The sequence below is a fragment of the Grampus griseus genome (genome assembly GCF_964374135.1).
Source record: "Grampus griseus genome assembly, chromosome: 14".
In the NCBI taxonomy this organism is placed as follows: Eukaryota; Metazoa; Chordata; class Mammalia; order Artiodactyla; family Delphinidae; genus Grampus; species Grampus griseus.
In genome coordinates this window covers 48,443,264-48,465,945 of record NC_139008.1, presented here as the reverse complement: position 1 = coordinate 48,465,945, position 22,682 = coordinate 48,443,264, and the positions used below count along the sequence as shown (strand labels likewise).

The 22,682-nt window shown below is 46.0% G+C and overlaps 1 protein-coding gene across 1 annotated transcript in view; it reads left to right on the top strand.

Moving 5' to 3' along the window:
• Positions 1-20,440, top strand: part of ISM1 (isthmin 1) — a gene marked incomplete at its 5' end in the record, with an annotated part of 88,024 nt that extends 67,584 nt beyond the window's left edge. The window contains 4 exons of the mRNA XM_082670034.1: positions 527-791; positions 8,707-8,850; positions 12,676-12,765; positions 18,530-20,440. Coding sequence (XP_082526160.1) covers positions 527-791; positions 8,707-8,850; positions 12,676-12,765; positions 18,530-19,047 — 1,017 coding nt within the window. The 3' untranslated portion in view covers positions 19,048-20,440. The remainder of the gene's footprint in view (positions 1-526; positions 792-8,706; positions 8,851-12,675; positions 12,766-18,529) is intronic.
• Positions 20,441-22,682: the final 2,242 nt, after the last annotated feature.

Sequence of the window (22,682 nt, the reverse complement as noted above, 5' to 3'; positions counted from 1 at the left end):
AAACAAACTCCACCTCTTGATGAGAGGTGTGGCACACACATACCAGAATGGGAGGAATTGCCGGGGACATCTTTGGAGATCAGCTGCCACGAGGGCCAATCAATAGAACCAACCTTATAAGGCTGTTCTGAGGATTAAATAAATTAATACATTTAGAGCCTTTAAAACAGTCCCTGGTGCAGAGTTAGTACTCAGTAAGTGTTCAGTTTTATTATAATTATTTTTGTGCCACTTCAAGAACATACACGGTACATGTTTACTCCTTGAATTAAAGGCTTCCCAGCAACACAGTCGTCCGTAAATCAGGGACCCTAGGGATGCATTGCTTCCTCCCAACCCGAGGCCCGTGTGCATCCGTTCCTTTGGGCGTCCCTGGAGGTCTTCCATTCTGTGTCACCGTGCGGCCTCAGCTTTCCTTTGTGAGGGACGCACATTTCCCTCCGTTCTCTCAGACTGTCTTCCAAGGGTCACCCGGCTTAGAGGCTGTTGACTCCTCATTGACCCTGGCCTGTTCTGAATTCTTCAGGTCACCATAGAGGTGGTGGACGGTCCTGACTCTGAAGCAGATAAAGATCAGCATCCGGAGAATAAGCCCAGCTGGTCAGTCCCATCCCCCGACTGGCGGGCCTGGTGGCAGAGGTCCTTGTCCTTGGCAAGGGCCAACGGCGGGGACCAGGACTACAAGTACGACAGTACCTCAGACGACAGCAACTTCCTCAACCCCCCTGGGGGGTGGGACCGTCCGGCCCCAGGCCACCGGACTTTTGAATCCAAAGAACAGCCAGAATATGGTGAGTCTACCACCCAGTAATATAAAATTGGTGCGGAGAATAAATGAGACAATGAGGCCCAGCGGACGTGGAGCCAAACAAAACCCCGTTTACCGTGTGTGGCTTTGGGTCTTCAATGAGGCAGACCTCATACAGACTCTGTCCGCTCTGTCCACAGAAGCCCCAAGAGGCCCCCAAAGCCACATTTTTCTGGAAAGACTATAATTTTAAAATAATGCCAATTATCCTAGGAGAGAATTTTTTTTTTCAGTTAGGGGTCTTAGAGGTTCTGCCTTCTTTTTCCCAAAAATTTTCTTTTCTTTTTTTCCAAAATAACAGAATCACCAAGTTCACTTCCTCATATGTTTGACTGTAAAAATTCATACTAAAAATCAACTTAGTAAAAGAGATGTACCCCGCTGTCTCCTTTGACCAGACAACTGTGATATGTTTATCGTAGGCAGTGGAGTGGCCCTTGGAAACCCTCATGGACATATATGTCACGAGTTGTCAAAGCGAGGTCTCCCCACCAATAAATTTCAAGACCCCAAATTGGGACTTATAGTTTCCCCTGCTTTTAGAGTAGGATAGTTGAGATAACAAGCAATTTCTAAGTTCAGTGACTTAAAATCATGAAAGTTCTTTTCTCACTTAAGCTGGGATGGGAGACAGGGTCGGGGGAATTCTGCTCCACTCAGTCATTCAGGGACCCAGGCTCCTTCCATCTTGAAGCTCCACCAACTGTGAGGGCCTGCAAATTATCCACTGGATGCGCTGCATCTGGCTGGAAGACAGTAGAGAGATAGAGCCTAGAAAAGGCACACACGCTCTTAACCCCCTCAGCCTGGAGATGACACACATCACATCTGCTCAAATTCTATCAGCAAGACCTCATCATATGGCCCCACGTAGAGGCAAGGGAGGCTGGGAAATGGTTTTTGTTGTCCTAGATGAAGAGGAAACAGATTCAGAAAGCATATGGCCAGGCTTCTGGAGGAATCAGGCAGTGTACCTTGTGTTATAATGAGAGTATTTGATATCTCACAAATGCATCCACCATCGTGATGTTCTTGTGGCTCAGCCTCAGCAGACTTAAGCGAACACTCTATGAGGATGACTTGTCTAGCACCATTTGCATTCTCACCCTTACCCCCATTTTTCAGCAGAAAGACCAGTTGTATATTGGAGAGTCGTTTCTACCTGCTAATAGATGATCCTAGGCAACTTCCAAAAGAGTAAGACCATTTTTTTCCTAGCCACATCATTTAGTTGTTCAACTGACATTGAACACGTCTTATGCCCATCACTGTGCTACATTCTGGGAATCCAAAAATGATTAAGACACAGTCCTTCCCTAAAGAGCATCTCACCTATCTATGGACAAAGGGAGAAAAGTTAACTGATAGAGCAAAGGGTGCCACAGCAGAGATATACATCAAATGCTAGGGGAGCAGAAAGAGAGCTCCCAGACCCCACCCAATCGGGAGGCTCGTAAAACCTTCTCCTTTCCCAGAAGTCCAATTTATTTTCCAAGACAAAGGATTGGGAACAGCAGCCAACCTTTCTACAGCACCTGCCTTTCACAGTTCCTCTTCATAGCAGCTCTCACAGATTAGCTCATTTAATCAGCTCACTGAGGCAGGGACCCATTTTACAGATGGGGAAACTGAAGCCTGGAGAAGTTAAACAACTTTGACCTCAAGGGTCAAGACCTAGGATCCATCTCAGACAGTCTGGGTCCAGAGTCTGTCCTCTTAACTACTATGTTATTCTGCCTCTCTGGAAAAATAAATAAATAGCACATCTTTTAGGACAGTAAAGTGTATTTAGAAATGGGACAGTTAGATTGGAAGATAGGAATGGGAGGAAAAGGTCAGGGTGGAACTGAACCTGGGCTCAGGACCAAAGCTGAACCTGTCTGCCCAAACCACATGGAACAAGGTCTCTCTGACTGGGGCTCAGACCCTGGACCTCAGAATCCCTCCTTTGCCTGTTAAAATTTAACACCCATCCTGGGCCCCAGCCCCTTCCCCATATACCAATGGTTTTCCAGGTGTGGCTCCCAAGCCAGTTGATCAGATCACCCAAGACCATGATAGAAATGCAAATTTTCAGACCCCACTCCAGGCCTACTGGATCAGACTCTCTGGGGTGGGTCTCCAAAATCTGTTTGAACAAGCCCTCCAGCAGGCTCTGATCTGGAACAGTGGGGTCCAAAGCACCAGTGTTTCTTAGTATGGTTGCTCAGACGCACCTAAGCAATTTTTTAAAAATCCCGATGGCTGGACTTCTCTCTAGATCAATTGACTTGGGATCTCTGGGGGTGGGGCCCAAGCATCAGTGTTTTTTAAAGCTCTGTGGGTGACTCCAATGTGCAGTCCAGGTCAAGGGTCACTGCCGTCCTTCTACTGAACCAGAATATGCAGGAGTGAGACCTGGGGTCTTTCTTGGCTTCTTTGTTTATTTCTTTTTTCAACCAAGGTCACCAGGTGACTCTCATGCTTACTAAAGTTTGGAGACCACTACTTAGAAACAACTTTTTCATCTAAAGCTTTTACAGATTATATTCTGCCAAATGTATGAACATTAAGAATACTCCCTCCATTTCAGTCTTGAGGGTAGAATTTGCTTCTGCTGGGGCAGTTATTGTGGCTACCAGAGCCACCTTCACCCCAGCTTTCTAGATCTACAATACCTGGGCAGTGAGTGCCCTGCATCTGGATCTTACAGCATCCCTGGGTCATGGGGAAACTCCCATCTTTGATGATTTTAGAGTCTCTTTTAGTAACGTCACCGTCATTAGACTAGACATCAGGATGGCTACTTTATAAAGAAAATCTTGTCCCTTATCATACCTCTAAAGCAGTGCTTCTCAGACTTTTATGTGCACACAACTCAGCTGGGGCTCTTGGTAAAGGCAGCTTCTGAAGCCGTAGATGCCAGAAAGGGCCGGGAGCCCTGGTGAAGCTGACACTGCTGGCCCTCGGACCACACTTTTAGAAGCGAGACCATAGGTGTGTAGCTTACACGCTACAGTAACTCAGTAGCATTTGCAACATGGATGAATAATTACTGCTTGTCAGTCTGACTCACAGGGAACATGGGATTTCCAGAATTCTTTACAGCATCAGATGAGCTAAGTCCTCTTTTATTTCAATCAACAAGAAAGTATAGAGCAATTTCTAAGTATTTATCCCTGTGTCGGGCGCTGTGGAGGATACAAGGAGAGAATATACAGCCCAGGAAGGTGAGGTCCATGCAGTGGCAAAGCAGGGCGCGTCACTGAACCTGAGGACTTGCTGCCTCGTCTGAGACCAGGTACAACTGCCACAGGAACTGGGCTTAGTGGAAGATGTCTATCTCAAATATTTGAAGGTAGGATTTTTAATAAGAATGTAAATGTCTGTGGCCAAAGAGTATTTCCAAAAATCCTAGATGAATAAGTAGAACATAACAGCATCTGTAGAATAAATTATAAAATACACAACAGAAGATAGTTAGACCGAATTTGTGATTGAGTCTGCTCAACTTTGGACCGTATGTGTTTGAGATACTTAAGGTATCATCCAGGGCAAAGAAAGAGTCCAAATAAATATTTTTCTTTCAAATAGTAGTATACCATTCCCCAGATTGCTCTGAATAACCTGCATCATGAAATCAGATGGACACGGCTTAGTGTGGGCTGGGACTCAGTCCTTTGCAATTCTCTGATGGGTCATGGTCTTATTTTAAAAGATCCCACAGTGATTTTTTGCAAGGGTTTTTCTTTGTAACGTTAAATTATGGCCACATAAGTGAGTATCTTAAGGAAGGGCTGCTGGGGCCGGAATCAAAGTTGCTGGAATATCAGGATATAGAACAGGATATGGCCAGAGTGGGCAGATCTCAGATCTACTCCCAGCTCTGCCAAGTTTGAGCTGTGTGACCTTAATCAAGTACCTTAACCTCTCTGAGCCTCAGTTTCCTTATCCATAAAAGGAGAGTGTTTCTACCTACCTTGCAGGATTGTTATAGGAGTTCAATCAGGGTGTGTTGACAGAGGAGCTGGTTAAGGACAGGCCCTCAATAACTGGCAGCCACTATCATCTAGGATTAGGGTAGAGGCTTTCCAGTGGCCGAGCCAAGACCCAAGTCACTTCAGTTGCCCAAACACTATAACTGGCCCACAGAACTGTAGTGCCCTGAAAGTATATAATGACCACTTTAAAATTTCAAACATCCCTGTAACCCGGCCCTCAGCCCACTGCCCTGTGGGTTGTTCTCTGCCCTCACAAAGCTCTTTGATGTCACAGATAGGGTCTGTCTAAGCACCACGGAAATGTTCACAGGGACTGTTTTCTACTGTCTTTGTTGTCATCTTTGTAAGTACTGCTGCTCAAGTTCATCTTCTGCTCTGAGTGATGCCCTGGTAGGGGAGCCAATGAGAACAGGCTTATTTTATTATAGCAGAAAGGAATACTGCCCTCAAAGCTTTGTCCCCCAGTCAGAAATTCCCTCTCTCTCCCGCAAACACATTAAACAAATAGAAATCCCCACGAGCAGGGGCTTGGATGGGGTGTTTGTCGGGGGCTGTATGCCACAGACACTTCCAGAGAAAGGGCTGACGTGCCCACTTTCCCCCAAGAGGTTGTTTCACTTCGTTGCTAGCCCAATAGAAATGATCAGCCGTGTGGCTGTATACATGTTCTGTGCCTAACGTTGGGGGACCCGTATTTTAAAATGTTTGGAAAATAAATGACTTTGTGAGCATTTAAAATAAAGGCATGGCCTTGGTGTGGTCTTTTCCATGTTTCTTGTGCCAGGGGTTTGTTGCATTTCTTGGATCTGTAGGTCTACAGTTTCCATTATATTGGGGAAATTTGGGGCCATTATTTCTTCAAATATTTTTTCTATTACCCCCACTTCCACCCCTGCCCTCCCACTTTGGGGACTATAATTACATGTGTATTCGATGCTTTAGGTTCTTCCACAATTCAGCAATGCTCTGTTCATTTTAATCCTTCTCCCCGTTTCATTTTGGATAGTTTCTATCGTTATGTCTTAAAGTTTACCAATCTTTTTTTTTTTTTTTTGGCCGTGTTGAATCTGCCATTAATCCTATCCATTAAAAAAAATAATAAACCTCAGGTTTAGTCGTTTTTAATCTCATTAAATGCGATTTGGATCTTTAAAAAGAAAAAAAAATTAATAAATAAATAAAGACATGGAGACAGCCACTTAGTGAAGTAATAAATCTGTCATGGTTCCAGGGTCTGCTAGCCATCCAGAGAGCATAGCATAGGGAGGGTGGTTATAGTGTATTTGTGACAGTTAGCTTTTGCCGCTTTAGAAACCGCCCCTAAAATTTAGTGGCTTGAAAGAACAAATGTCTTCTCTCTCAAGAGTCTGCAGATCGTCTGGACTGCTGTTCTGCCCAGGGCTGGCTTCGCTGGGGCTGCATGGTTTAGCATGGCTTCGTTCACAATGATGGGGTCCCAGCTGGACAGCGGGGGGTGCTGGGATGATATCTGGGCCTCTCTCCTTCTGGTCCCTCACCCTCCAGGACGCGAGTCCAGGCTAGCGTGGAAGACTGAGGTTTTGGTCTCACTTCTCTACAGTGAGAAGGCAAGCCCTAATGCACAAGCACTTTTCTAGCCTCTGTTTGCATTATATTTGCTATTTTCTCATTGGCCAGAGCAAGTCACATGGCCTAGACTGGGGTTGGTGTGAAAAGGTAGTAACCAAGGGGGTGGATACAGGGAGAAGAATTACGGAAGTCATTTTTCACATCATCAGACACAGTATTAGCATTCAGTAATTCAGATCCAAGAAACCAAAACAAGACATTACCTCCGGCAGAGATTCCAAAATGGTGTGTTTAATGCTAAAATCTCAAAGTTCAGGGACGATATTTCCCAAAATTATTGCACCGGGGGGGAAAGGTCGCTAGAAATTTCTAGATAGTTGAGGCCCCGTTGCTTCTACTGAGCCAAGCAGGACACCTCTTGGCATCATTGGATCATGTCTTAGGCCGGTACCCACCCCACAGGTGACAGGGACTCTACCTGTGTGATTTAATCAGCTTTTTCCGACTGACCCACTGCCCCCTTCTTATGAGTCTAAGAACAGTACCATCTTTATGGTGACTTTTTGGTGTGGTGGTTGTTCCCTTTAACAAAATCTGGTACGGGTGATTCACACAGGAGGCTCTGAGTGTGTTCACGTGTGCGTATAACCCGCTACACATGGCTACACTGGCTGACAGGAGTGCTATCCTGTGATTGTTCCAGGCACATCCCTCGTGTTCTCGGAGAGTTTACCAAGAGGTCTGGGAGGGAGTAGCCACGGCCCCCTCCTCAGCGGTCTGTCCAGTTCCACTGCGTTGATGCCCAGGAGGAGATGGGAGAGACGGAGGCAGCTGATGGGGAGAAGCAGGCCCACTTCCCTCACACGAGGCAGTAGTTTCAAACATCTGCTTGTCCCCGTGGTTGGAAAACCATGTCTTAGAAAGAAATCAAAGTTTGGAAAACTCCCTTTTGGGAAGTGGGGAGAAACGGATGGGGCCCCTGGGAGCAGGTGAGATGCGAGCAGACTCTTGGCTCTGGGTTAGGAAAGAGGACCAGGAATCCCCCCACCAACTTTGCATGATGGGCTGAGACTTGGTGGCCCTGGGTTTGCCTGAGCCGCGTTCAGAGTGATCACCCTGTAAACGACGGGCTGGGAGCCTGGCACGGGGCCCAAGTTTCAGGTAGAAGCATGTGTGGACTGCATTCTTGCCAGACCTAAGTAATAACGATCACCACGACCTGTTCTGAGCAGAGCGGACCCCTTCCCTGCGATGCACATGTCTGGGGCTCTGTGCTTGGCCCTGGCAGAGACCCCAAGTCTGAAGATTTGGATAAAGCAGGAAAAAGCAGTTCAGAGGGGAGTTGCTGCAGAAAAGGTCAAGCTTTAGAGATGAAGGATTTAGCACCAGGGCCCAAGCTTTCCTTCCTCTTACCCTTATGGCCTTGAATGGGTCACCCAAGCACTCCAAGACTTAGTTTCCTTACTTTTAAAAAGAGGAAGTTAGTCTAGATAACATACCAACCTCTCTCACGGCTCTCACATTCCCAGGCCCCCCTAGTCTGGTCCACTTCTCCTTTTTCCATACCACTCATCGATTTCTGATATATTGTATAATTTACTCATTTTTTTGTGTTTATTGATTATTGTCTGAATCTTCTCACAAAAATATTAGTACCACAGGGCAGAGATCTTTGAAAGCTTTATTTAATGATATATTTCACATACCCTGATTTGTGCCTGGCACATAATAGGGGCTCAGTATTTGTTGAATGGATGTTGAGTGATGACCTCAAGGACCATTTCTAGCTTTACCATTATGTATCAGTTATCTACTGCTGCATAACAAACCATTCCAAAATTTGGTGACTAAAACATCAGCAGTGTATTATTTCTCATGATTCTGTGGCTTAGGAGTTCAGGTGGGGCCCCACTGGGCATCTCTTCTACTGCCAATGGCATCAGCTATCCACTGAGAAGTGCCTGGAAGGTCCAGGAAGGCTTCATTCCCATGTGTAGTGTTTTGGGGGCCCTTTGTGTGACTCCTCACTTTGTGTGTGAAGGAACTGATGGTGGTCATTTTGGAAAATCCCTACCATATTATTCCATGGCTCCATACTCTGTGAACGTACACATTCTCAACAAGCACTTACTGGGCACCTTCTAGGGGGCAGGCCCTGGCCATGTGCCCAAAACCTCAGACAGAGTCCCTGCCATTACTAGGCTAATCCCTAAAATGAACCCTGGAGCCATAGGCTTTTGACTCCAGCTGGCATCTGGCCCCCTCTAACAGTGGGAACGTCAGAAATGGACAGTTGGCTGGCAGTTCAATGGGGGAGATTTGGGGACTCTTTGGCGAAGGCTGGTGACCACCTCCCTGGTTCCGTTCCAGATTCCACAGACGGTGAGGGAGACTGGAGTCTCTGGTCTGTTTGCAGCGTCACCTGTGGGAACGGCAACCAGAAACGGACCAGGTCTTGTGGCTATGCGTGCACTGCAACCGAATCTAGGACGTGTGACCGTCCAAACTGCCCAGGTGGGTTTACGCAGGGGTGTGGCTCCACATTAAAGGGCAGCTTTTTTTTATTTTATTGTTTTATCTTTTAATACAATTTTTAAGGGTTACACTCCATTTACAGTTATTACAAAATATTAGCTATATTCCGTGTGTTGTCTACAATATATCCCTGTAGCTTAGCTTATACCCAATAGTTTGTACCTACCACCCCTCAACCCCTATATTGCCCCCCCCAACGGTAACCACAAATTTGTTCTCTATATCTGTAAGTCTGGGGAAGCTTTTAGTTTATATTTAAAAACTTATAGAAATTAACTTCCTACAGGGCAACTATTTTCCTAAGAATTCTGACTGGACTGGGACAAGAGACGAGTAATGAGCTTAGTGGATGAAAAGATGGATTTTCTGAGCCTTATACACAATTGCAGTAACTGTGACTTAGAAGACAATGCCACCATGTACTTAATTTAAAGGAGGGATTCTGGTTAATTTGAGCCTTTGATGTGGGGTGGGTTGTACCTTGAAGAGACACATGAAGACAGGTGTTCATGGTCTAATAAGGAAGCCAGGACCAGAGGCTTAATGGCCGTCTACAGAAAAACCATGTGTTAGCCTGAGAGTTGCTGAAGGCTCCAGAGGGAGCAAATTGGGGCAACTTGGCAGTTAAGTATCACTTTAAACTGTATTGTCAGTGTTTTGAAAACTTAACTAATTACAAACTTGGTGAGAGGCCATATTGGGGTGAAAAATAATTGTGTCTATAGCAGTAGTTATCAAACCACGGCCCATGTCAGTATGGCCCACACATTTTTAAAGGGTTATGAAGAAGGAAGAAGAGGAAGAAGAGAGAGAAGAGGAGGAAGAATATGCAACCAAGACCGTATGTGAAATGAACTTATTTACAAAACAAAAATAGACTCGGAGACATAGAAAGCAAACTTACAGTTACCAACAGGGAGGGATAAATTAGGAATTTGGCATTAACAGATACAAACTACTATATATAAATAGATAAACAACAAGGACCTACTGTATAGCACAGGGAATTATATTCAATATCTTGTAATAACCTATAATGGAAAATTATATGTATATATATACCTGTATATATATATCTGAATCACTTTGCTATGCATCTGAAATTAACACAACATTGTGAATCAACTATACTTCAATAACAAAAGACCATATGTGAACCACAAAGCCTAAAATAATTACTTTCTGACCCTTTACATAAAAGTTTACCAACTCCTTGGTCTATAGTTTTCCATCTACCATGGTCAGGTAGAAAACCAGCCTAAAATACTATCTCGGGCTCATCCAAGAAATCACACGCTCCAAATGGCTTCCTCCAAAAGAAATTTCAGAGGCAGAACATTTGAACCCCACACCCCAGACTTCCTTTTTCTACCCCTAGAAACTCTGCTCTAAATCTCTCAGGCTGAGATTTAGAACAAAAAAGTGAAAGAGCAAAGGGATTTCTGCGGAGAGAGAAGATCAGATTGGCGATGTGTGTGATAGCAAAGGGGTGTGTGCAGAAAACAGGGCTGATGGTATGAAAAGAGGCATTTCTAGCCCCCGTCAGCCATGCAGGTGGATTTCCAAAAGTGGAACAACCATCAAGATGCTTGTCCTGATCTTTCCCGTGTTCATCATAATGAAGCTGAGTTAGAAGTCTGGTGGGATGGGATTTGGATGGGTAGAAATCAATAAATAATAATAATATGAGAAGGGAGAAGAGGAGGAAGGCAGGAAGAAATGAAGAAGAGAAGGAGGAGAAGAAGAAGAAGATGATGATGAAGATAAGATGAAACCAAAGAAAGTGAAGATAAAGATGAAGATTGGGAAGATGAAGACGGGAAAAAGATGATAACAAGGTTGATGAAGAGTAGGACCTTTTGAGTATTTAAGTATCAAGCAAATTTCTAAGGTCTTTGCATGTGTTACTTCATCTAATCCTCACAATAACCTCATGAACTAGCTATTGATGATGGTACTCATTTGGCAGCTGTGGAAACTGGGACACACAGGCTAACTTGCCTAGTCACACAGGCAGCAAGTGGTCCAGCTGGGATTTGAATCCAAGCAGTCTGAACAAGAATCCATGTTCTTAACCATTAGACTCTTACACCTCTGTCAAGGGGAAGGGTATCGGGCTCAGCCACACGTGAATACAGACAGCATTTAATCAGGGCTTGAGCGGGCTTGCTTGCTGCTTTCTCTCCCAGAGCTGGCACCCAGACCTAAAGCAGTAGACCTAGATATCTTGATAGCAGGTATCTTCCCTGCCGCCATTTTGAATGTTTCCTTCTCGTTTTCTCTCACTACTGAGAGCAGCATGGCCAGCAGCCCTGTTCATACATTTTCTTCTCATCTGAACTTGCCCTCCTTCCATCCTTTCTGCCTTTCTGCTCTTGACTCTTCTGGCTTTTCAGGGCTCCCTTGAACATGAATGATCTCCTTTTGCAGGATCTCTTTCCTTTTTTGGTGTCTTGATTCTCAGCTCTACTGGAAAAACTCATGGGAAAGGCCGTCTCCCTGGCCTGGCAGTGATTACACTGTAAAAGTTTGTCCCTTAGGCTGACCACACAAATTCTAGGGGCCTCACATAAAACCAGAGAGAGCCCCTTAAAGGAAATCAACCCATGCTTAGCAAGACAGTCAAGGTTCTCCAACAAATAGCACGTTCCACTGCTCCTCTCTCTCCTGACTGGCCCCATCTGCAGGAGATTCCTGTTTGCAAAGGAAGCCTGGGTGGGGGTGGTCATTTGAGGAAGGGAGAGAGCCAGGAAGTTTGAGGCAAGCTAGGTTCAGTTGCTCAGAGCAAGTAATAACAAGCCCAGGTTATTCTTTTTTATTTCAACGTTGAATTTGGGTTTTTTTAAAAAAATTTATTTCATTCAAGTATAGTTGATTTACAATGTTGTGTTAACTTCTGCTGTACAGCAAAGTGACTCAGTTATACATATACATACATTCTTTTTCATATTCTTTTCCATTATGGTTTATCACAGGATATTGAATATAGTTCCCTGTGCTACACAGTAAGACCTTGCTGTTTATCCATTCTATATATAATAGTTTGCATTTGCTCATCCCAATTAAGAATAAGCTCCCCCAGCTTATTCTTTTTGAAACATCATCAGCAATGCTAAAAGTCCCAGCACATGAGAGATCTGGTCTTTAGCTACGGACTGCTGTATCCTCAAAATGAACTAGACAAATGTTCAAAGGGAAAATGTCAGCCAACACTTACCACTTGGTACTCTATGTGCTTTCTTTACACATAACTCATTTAATTCATTCAGCACTATGAGGTGGGTCATTGGTCCTCCCCATTTACAGATGTGAAAACTGAGTCACACAGATGTTCCAGGGCTTGCCCAAGGTCACACAGCTAGTAATGATTTGGACCCAGTGAATCAGTCCTTAAGACTGGTGTTGACCACGAGACAAGTTGTTAACCACTACGCTCTACAGTCTCTAGTTTAGTTTGCCATCCTGACACCTCTAGATAGACAGCCGTCCTGACGCGTATCCCGCACCGCCCAAAATCCCATTCCTAGGCCCAAGGAATGAGTTCCTTAGGCACATTCAGGCACTTTTGGATCGGATTTCATGCTGCAAATGGTATCTGGAGTTTTAATATATTTTACGCTCTATACCTACTTTTTACTGTTTCCTCTGTTGGCAAGTTTCTGCCCATGAGTAGTAATGGATACAAAAAAGGCTTTATTCAAGTGTATTTGTTTTTTTTATTTGCCAGTGGGGCGGGGGTGGGGTGGGGTGGAGGGCTGACTTTTTCCATATAACTAGGGAAAATGAGCTCCTGTCTGTGTTTAGGTATCGAAGACACCTTCAGGACAGCTGCCACCGAAGTGAGTCTGCTTGCGGGAAGTGAAGAGTTTAATGCCACCAAACTGTTCGAAGTTGGTAAGGAAAGGTGTTTTTGTTTTTGTTTTTTTTTTGCTTTTCTATCCAAATATTGATCTAGCATTTTGGAGATTCCTTCTGCCTTTGCCGTGTCATCCTTGGATTCATTTAAATGTTTCGTTTTCCTCTTATGGGGTCCAATTTTCTCAGCATACTTCTTGCTCGCTGAATATACACCAAGCAAGAGAGAGCAGCCGCCCCATTCCTCCTGCACCAGATGGAGCCCAGCAGCCCTGCTGTAGCTGCCACGCCAGCCACACAGCCTCCATAGCACGTGGGTGGGGCGTCCTGCCCCTAGCTCGGGATCCGTCCACACTCGGGCCTCGAGCCTCAGGGCATCTCTTCTCCCAACTCTCACCCAGTGTCCCCAGTAAAATCAAGAAATGGTGATGTCAGTTTTCCAGCAGAAGGACGGGGGGAGGAAGGAAGAGAACGGGAACTTTCTCGACATTATGCCTCCCCCATCTCACTCCCTGCCATGGGAATCTTTCGTAACCCTTTGGTACACCCTGCTACTCATCTGCTCGAAAATGCTAGCTCAAGTACACTGAACGTGGACCCAACAAAATTGAAAGTGTCTGTTCAGCAAGGGGGAAGCTTGATGAATAAAAATAGCTCCACGTGCTTCTGGATGTAATTCTATATTACAGAACAATAAGACTCCTTCTGCCCCATTTCTTTTTGCCACCCCCACAAAGCCCTTTCCTCACCTCTTCACTCTGCCCTCCTCAGCCACACTGGAGTCAGTTTGGAAATTCTGTTGCCCGGGGTTTCCATCACAGTCCTTCACATGCAACCAAAACGTTAGTAGAAGCCTTCTGCACACACAATGCGTTTGACCAAAAAAAAAAAAAAAAAAAAATTAAAGACTACATGTGGGAATTTTGCATAAAATGATAAAACAACAAGATGGGCTTTTGGGGAAGAGAGTGTCTCAGACCTCCCCATATCTCACCCCACAGGCAGGCAGCTATTTGCCCTTTCACAGGGAATGGGACCAGCTGCACCCAATGGGCAGCTGAGAACACACAGGGATGAGGGGGGATGGTGGGTCAGCCAGGTTCTGGGCAGGAACAGACAAGGCTCACACGCAGATCAGGTAATAGAGGAGCATTTGATGAGGGCCTTTTGGCAAAGGTGTGAGCAGGTAGATGGAAACCAAGAAGGGCTTGTACAGAACCCTGGGGCTGGCAAGCGTGGGGAGCCCTTACCTCCCACTGGCCTGAAGGGACCAGGGGAAGGATTGGTTCCCAGAGCCACTGTGTAGAGAGGGCTGCCTGACAGCACTTCCAGCTCCCAGAAGGAAGTAGCTAACTTGTAACAGTGAGGGAGGAGCCTTGGGAACAATACCCTGACTTCGCTCCTCCCTCCCTCTGGTCCCTCACCCGGTCCTCCCATTGGCTCACCCCAATTAGAAACCAGGGCTCAGGGAGCCCACAGATCTGGTGCATACAGGGCAGCCTTCCATGGCAAGGAAAAATGTGGAATAAGGATGTAGAAGGACAAACGGAAGATGCCCAGCAGAGATGAGAAAAGCTTGACTAGCACAAGGTCAAGTTTCTTAACCTACTTCTGCCTCAGTTTTCTGATCTGTAAAATGGTCTAAGGTAATGGTGCCTACCTCCTAGACCTATTTTAGAGTGAAATGAGTTAATACTTGTAAAACACTGAGAACATTCACACTGAATACTCCATGTAAATTTGATAAAATATAAGTCGAAGGACCTATGTCCTGTACATGAATTATGATGACCTTCTACTCTGGAGGAAAAATACAAAGCTATTTTCTGGGACCTCGCTGAATTTTGTTTCTGAAAACCCTGCCCTCTGAGGGAGACCCCCACTGGCTTTGCAGACACATACTTCCCAGGATGGACCCTCCAATCTCTATGCAACTGCTCAGTCAGGGACTCTCGGGTGGAATCATAGCACTCAGCCCACCCCCGCAGGCAGCATCCTCAACGCCGTTCTGTGTACTCCCTGCTTTCCCTCTGGTTTAATCCTCATTGCACTTTTTGAGATCGGTGTAATTTTTATACCCAGTTTAGAGATGAGAACACTGAAGCACAGTGAGGTAGAATACCTTGCTCAGGGTCACAGAGCCACTAAATACTTGAGTTGGGATTCAATCCCAGGCAGTCTGGCACAAGAGCCCAGGTGTTTCATCTTAGACCAGGCCTTTCCAAGCTCCTGGGAGGTGGTGCCCCAGCTCTCCCTTTCTCATATCCCTCAAGAGAAACCTGAGCACCCCTGCAAGCTGCCCCGCGAGCCCGATCGTTTGATTTTCACTCATGACACCACCAGCCTCCCAGGCACCTGGGTCAGAGCTGGAGAGTCACTTCTGATCCCTTCGTCCCTTCCCCCCAAGCCCACCAAGGCCTGGCAGCCCTACCTCCCCGACTACTCTTGATCTCACCAGCTGTTCCCTCCCAGAGTGTCTCACCTGGACTCTTAAAACTGGCATCAGCACTGAATCTTTCTTCCTACTGCATAGCTCAGTGAAGAGCTCACTGTCACTCAGAAACCTTCAGTGGTTCCCTAGTGCCCTCTGAAACGAGCCTGAACCACACTGAAGACCCCATGACCTGACACTAACAACCGTCCTTCCCTATATCCTCTGCTCCAGGGAAACTGAACATGCACCCTGCCCCCAGACTTCTTCTGCTTAACTGTGGTTTGCACAGTTAATACCAACCTGGATGGCCTTCCCCTCGCCCGGCCCCATCTCTGCTCTTGTATGTAGTCTGAGTCAGGTCCAGCCTTCTGAGATGGGATTGGACATTCAAGAGATTCACTGGGGAAGCGCCCGGGAAGGATAGAGGGGAAGCAGCAGAAGTAGGCAGGGAAGGCTTTCAGACCAAGATGCAGGCCTGACCCCTGCAAAGGGAGGGAGGGAAGGAAGGAGGACTGGGAAGCAAGGGCCTCAAAGCAGCTTGAGAAAGTCTCGACCATGCCAACGGGCACCCCCCAGCAAAGGCTGCCTGACAAAGGGGTCCCCCGTCGGGCAGCACCCACACCAGGCTCAGTCATCGACTGAGAGCAGCCCCGGGGGAGCACAGCCTGGATGTGGAAACCACAGCAGCTCCACAGCCGCTACAGCTGGAGGCCACCAGGCAGCAAAGTGCCCCCAGCAGGCTTCCTTGCAGGAGCTCTGAGCAGGACACTTGTGGCCACCATGCAGACCTGAAGAGCCACAGGGCCAGCCCAGTGTCACACACTCCTTGAAGAACCCCCTGACTTGCACTGATAGAAATGACACTTTTTAGCACTGGTGGGACTTTTTGCTTTGGCCCCCTTAACGTACCCCACATTCCACCATGGTGGGCAGCCTTAGGTATTGGCTCATCTTACCCGCTGCAGCTTCCTGAGCCACAAGCGATGGGAAACCTGCCACTGCCCACACCACGTCCCTACACCCCAGCAGCCCCTGTGGTTCTTTGCCTGACGGCGTGCTCTGGCCCCCAGAGCCACCAGCCCATGAATCCACGGTCATCCAGAAGTCCAGGAGCAGCCCCCTACCAGTGATTGATGGGAACTGGTGGATAATACCCAGATCCCGCCAAATAAAAAAACAACATCTCTCTTCAAAGACTGTATTCAAAGGATCATTGCAAAAGGGAAAGGGCCGATTTGCAATAGAGAAAACACTGTGTCTATAGGCCTGCAAGCCTCTCAAGGGTTAGGCAAAAGGGTTTTCTTTTACAGAGGAGTAAATAAGGCTAGAAGAACGCCACGTGAGGCAGTGGGATTGAAGGCTGATGAGATCAGATAGGGCATCAGAGAATGTTCTGCCCTGAGACCAGCCTATTTTCGGTAGGGACCCCTAAGGAGAGCCTATATGCTGGCCCAGGCAGAGGGTAGGTCAAAGTTCAGGGGCTTGAGAAATATAATATGATATCGCTTATATGTGGAATCTAAAAAGAAATGATACAAATGAACGTATTTACAAAACAGAAACGGACTCACAGACTTATAGAATGAACTTATGGTTACAGGGACGGAAGGGTGGAGGAAAGGGATAGTTAGGGAGCTTGGGGTTGACATGTACACACTGCTATATCTAAAAAGGGCAACGAGCAAGGACCTTCTGTATAGCACAGGGAACTCTGTTCAATGTTATGTGGCAGCCTGGATGGGAGGGGAGTCTGGGGGAGAATGGATACATGTATATGTATGGCTGAGTCACTTTGCTGTGCACCTGAAACTGTCACAACATTGTTAATTGGCTATACTTCAATACAAAATAAAAAGTTAAAAAAAAAAGTTCAGAGGCTTGAAAGAAGGGGAGAATATTAACTAAAGTTTAGTTGGGATGCATTTTGTTCTGATTGGGGATGAGCAGTTTAGCTAATCGTTTATGAGACCAAGAAAGGGAATCTGGAGGGTCTGTGTCTGGTTTTGTCATAGGTAAACAAGGCAGCAGCTGTGAGTCTTATCAAGTCCTGTGGGGAAGAGGGTTCTTACAGTAAGTGGTTTTCCAGAATGCACAAGGGCGGGGGAAAGTCTTAACCTTGGCTGTTTCCCAGAATCATGGGGCTTGGGTAAAGTTCCACCCTGTCACTGGGTGGGTTTCCGAGGTCCAAGGGGAAGATGCTGCAGTTTCTACAGTGGTTGCTTGTTTGATCCACATCCCATATTGCCACCCTCCCTTCCCTGTCCCACCTCCATGCTCCCTGCTAGTGTTTCCCAGAATCACTTCCCAAAGAACCATTTTCACTGGCATCTTTGTCTCAGGGTCTGGGAAAATACAAACTGAGACATTCACTAAACCAGAGGTTCTGAACTCTCATGACTAAGGGACCAAGAGCAAACACCCATGAGTGACGGGATCAGGTAGAGACTGTGGGGAACTAGGGACCTCCTGTCTTGACCAAGGCGTGGTCACTGGTTACCTGTTCACAAGGCAATGCAGGACTGACGTCAACCTATCTTTGGGATTTTCAAATGAAACCAGGAATCTACATTAACAAGTGGAATCACATAATTCTTAAACGTTGGCAATTAATTCCATATTTTTTAATACGGTAAGGCCAAACACTACACACTTCTTGGGGCAGGTTCTGGCTCAAAGTCTATAGGTCAGTGCCCTCTGGCCTAAATATTAAATTCCCTAAAAGCAGGGACCACCAGCCTCTTCCTCTTTGAGACCTCTTATCACAGGGATTTGCAAGTATCGGTTGTTAACTCTTTCCTGCCTAAGGTTAAGAAGTTAGGCCACTAGCCTAGTTTAAACCAGTCAGTGAGTGGCAGAAATAAAACTTAGTCCTACAAATATCCCTTTGAGGCATTCTCCGCCACTCTTCGCTTATTTGGAGAGGAGATTCAAAATGGCCCTCTGAATTATTGTTCGTTTTGTTATGGGTGATAGTGGGGTTACGGTTATCTAGGAAAACATAGAAAATATGGTTTAATTATCCTCCTATTTTTGTAGATGCCTACTAAAACTTAGGGGTAATAATATCATATCTTTCCAAAAAAATTTTAATGAGGGAAATACAATGATTAAGTCTAGGTGATGGCATCTGGGTAGTCATTGTATACGTATATTCTCTCCACTTTTCTATGTATGTGAAAAGTTTTCATAATATAAAGTAAGGAGTTGGTGGGGCCGAGAACAAAGTTCCCAAGTTCAAGGGCCATGATCGTGTTCACCCATGGCCTGGGGGTTCCAGGGGCTGCCCGTCAGGGAAGGGAGAGGTGGACTTTAAAGTCATCAGGCAGCCGGTTTTGCATGCGATCAGAGGGTTTCTCTGGCCCGTTTCAGACACGGACAGCTGTGAGCGCTGGATGAGCTGCAAGAGCGAGTTCCTAAAGAAGTACATGCACAAGGTGATCAACGACCTGCCCAGCTGCCCCTGCTCCTACCCCACCGAGGTGGCCTACAGCACGGCCGACATCTTCGACCGCATCAAGCGCAAGGACTTCCGCTGGAAGGATGCAAGTGGGCCCAAGGAGAAGCTGGAGATCTACAAGCCCACGGCCCGGTACTGCATTCGCTCCATGCTGTCCCTGGAGAGCACCACACTGGCCGCCCAGCACTGTTGCTATGGCGACAACATGCAGCTCATCACCAGGGGCAAAGGGGCGGGGACGCCCAATCTCATCAGCACTGAGTTCTCAGCGGAGCTCCACTACAAAGTGGACATCCTGCCCTGGATTATCTGCAAGGGCGACTGGAGCAGGTATAACGAGGCCCGACCTCCCAACAACGGACAGAAGTGCACAGAGAGCCCCTCGGACGAAGATTATATCAAGCAGTTTCAAGAGGCCAGAGAGTATTAAAGAGACACCACCTCTGCTGTTCGTGACACAAACACACTGCACTGATCCGCCACCTGGCACAGAGTCCCTCTTACCCGCATACATGTATATGTACATATACCACGTGAGTATTTGTCATAAGTTACACTAGGGGTGTGCGCCAGGCCCTTGTGACTGCCATCTGAAGCCACCGTTGCCTCTTCAATGTCAACGGCTTCCTTGGAACTCTTCCTAGGGGGCATGTCCTCAGGAGGATGGGGAGAAAGGAGCTGGAAGAAGAACCTGGAGGTCATAGCAGGTGGGATTCAACTCACACCCCGGATCCAGCGTTTCCGAGAGAAGCAAAGGGGCAAAGAGAAGGAAGTTGTAAATGTGATAAGCAGTTTTTATATATAACTTATTTAATATGAATGTGACTTATACGTCACCTTTTCTCTGGAGTTGTCATTGTGAAACTATTTAATCACTTCCATGAGAGTTCAGAAAGGGGCTAAGGGAGATGAAAGAGAGGGAATTTTGTAGTAATGACTTCTTTAAAAATAAAGAATTCAACAGAAAGATATCAAAACAAGAAAACACCCACCTGAAACCAAGTGTTAGTTAGCTAATGAGGTACCTTGATGAAGTCTCAGCTTCCAAATGCCCTTGCCTCAGCCTGGGTAGGGAGTGGGGGGCAAATGGGTATTTTAGGAGAAAATCTGAGGCCTGGTTTTAAGTGGACTTTAAAACAAAGGCCAGTATTAACACAATGCTATGGTTCTATTAAAAGACCCCAGAATAGAATTTCTGCTCATGCCTTAATAGGTTCAGAAGGCCACAGGAAGGTCAGACATAAAAACAAGGAGTAGCACTTTTCCAAAGAAAAAATGCAAAACAAATGGGGGGAGAACATGAACTTCATCTATTTTATTTTAATACCATCGTAACAATTCTTTTCTCCACAATATATCCTCAGTAAATAAATATAAAAACAAGGAGAGGAACTCAAGTCTAAAACCCTAATTTTTTTATGTTTTAAGAAAGAAAAAAATACGTTATTTTTGTAAAGTATTTATTGAGTCACTGAGTCTTGTGCATCAAGCAGTTGTAACATGGCCTGGTTCTGTAGGGTGGAACTTAGGACAAATAAAGAGTCGGTTCTTATGCAATCTTTACTTGCAAAACTCCAGGAAAAGAGATTACATAATAAAATCATAATAAAATGTGTTACCTACAGTAAATGTGTTACCTGCAAATGTTTATGATACAAATTCCATAAATAGCCCTCGTAAAGCAGGACTTCAAGGCAGGGGAGAGGAAGGTTCAAACCAGGTAGAATAAAAGGCTCATTGATTGATGTGATGGTGGGTGATATAAGTCATAGCATCTTTGGCACCAAGAATATCAACCCTGCCCCGAGGAGGCTAGAGCTCACTGAAACACGTGCAACTTTTTGCCCACCCAGAGCTAAGAAAGAGCTAAGAAATCCAAGCCAGGGCAAAGGCTTAAGACAGCCCAGGTGAGTGGGACTGCTTCCAGACAAAATTCTGCAATGACAGTAATAAGTAGAACTCCTCATTATGCAAATAATTCCATTTCGAGTTGAGGAAACCAAAGCTCAGAAAAAAATAGATCACGTTGGATCTGTCATTCATTTCCTAGTCCAGTGCTCTATCCACTATATCAGCCTACCCTTAGGTTCTCATAATAAAATCTTGTTTTAATGGAAAAGCTCTTATCAGTCATTTACACTTTAGAATGAGTTATCCATGTATTGCCCGCTCTCAGGATATTTATATTTAAGACCTATTTCTAATTATGGAATGAGAATCCTTATTCACACCTGAAGGAAGTTTAGGCAAGTGAACTGGGAAGGAGAAAATCAGTAGGTCCGTGTATCAGGGAAGCAGATTTGGTTCCTAATAATAGGAAAGCCATTTTTGCCAAGAGAATTGGTTGCAATGGAATGCATTGCCTTTGGGATGGTGAGTACCCTGTCAGGACAGGTATTCAAGCAGAGCTGGAGATGAATCACATGAGAAGCTCATTTTAGTGAGCAGGAGAGACAAAAGTGTACAGCAATAACCCCGTCCGATAAGTGTTCTATAAAGGGTAAGTGGAAAGTACTCTGGGAAAATAGAGGCAGGAATCAGGGAAGTACCTGCTAGACCTAATGGAGGAGTGGTATTTCACAAAGCGGAGAAGTGGGGGGGGGGCAAGTAGATGCATTTGGAGTAAGAAAACAGTATGGGCAAAGGCAAGGAACTACGCAAGAGCTTGGTGTTTTCTGAAAACTGGGATGTTTACAGTGATGAGCCAGAGGGACGAGAATGGCAAGTTATGGAGTTGTGTCTAAGGTGTTTTTGTGAAGGATTTAGCGTGGAAAATTAAAGCTGTTTCCTAATACAGTGAGAATGACTGATATGAGCCATGTTTCCAATGGGCTATTTGCCTCTTTATATCAGACCTTCCTGACATAACGAACTGAGAGTTGGAAGGTAGGGTGAATTAGGAGCTGGGGAGGGCTCCTGGGCTCTTTGCCTAATGAGAACACCGCTAGTTTCCCATCCATCATCCAGATGGTGCCACCCCTCTGGAAATTTGCTGAGCTATAACCTGCCTCTATGCAGTCATATCTCATTTACTATAGGGCCCCAAGCCAGCCCCAGTGTAACCCTGGGTAATTCCTTCAAGGAAAGGGGATCATGTGAGCAAGGGCCAACTTTGCCCACCGCAGAGTAGGCTGTCTGCTCCCTCACCTGCAGCACCTGTTTATAGGACCCCTCAGCAACTGCTCTACAGACGCCTCTCATCAAATGCTTTGCTCCTTTGCTGCTCCTTGGAAAGAGATCCCTTTTTCTAGTGACCCACTGGGCCTCTCATGTGCCACGTCTGAGCAAGCCAATAGTGGCAGACAGAGAAGTCAAGACCCTCTGGTGGCCGCACATGGGAAGGATGAGGGCAGGGCCCCAGAAGAGCTGGGCAACCTCCTCACCCCATTCAATTATTATCCACCATGATTAGTCTCCAAGCCTTTCCATCTTTGTAGCTCAGTGGGCGGGGGGTAGATTTCCCCGCCCTAAGACCCGGGAGCAAGGATCAAAGAATAGGTACGATACCAGCCACCCTTCCTGAGCACACACTTTGTGCCTCTGTGCTAATCACTTTACCATGGGAGGCAAGCAGGTTACATCCATTTTACAGATAAGGCAAAAGAAGCCCAACAAGTCTTCTAACCTGCCCAAGTCATAAGGCTCTGTACATGGCAAAGCTGGTTGAAGACTGTGTTCTTAACCTTAACCTCTACTCAACTGTCTTTCTAACTCTTCCCAACACACAGGATCAGGATTTTGCCTCCGACTCACTCTGCCTTTGCTCCAATTGTTCAAATCCACCAAATGTCCCTGCACCACCATTTACGTGTCTCACGTTGGTGACAGTGGATCTGGCTTTAGCTCTATATAGTCTGCTCAGTTCTCTCATATTCCATAAGAGGATTTGAATCCTGTATCTGTGCCCTTGCTCAGGTTGGCTGAGTAGCAGAGCCTAACTTTCTAGAAGATAGCCTGCTCCATGGATAAGAATGAGACTGGTCTGTTTTCCCTGCTGCACTCAAGCCCCATGTCAACTGTTGCCTGTTGGGTCGACCTGAAGGGCCGGTGCCATGTCTCATGCTT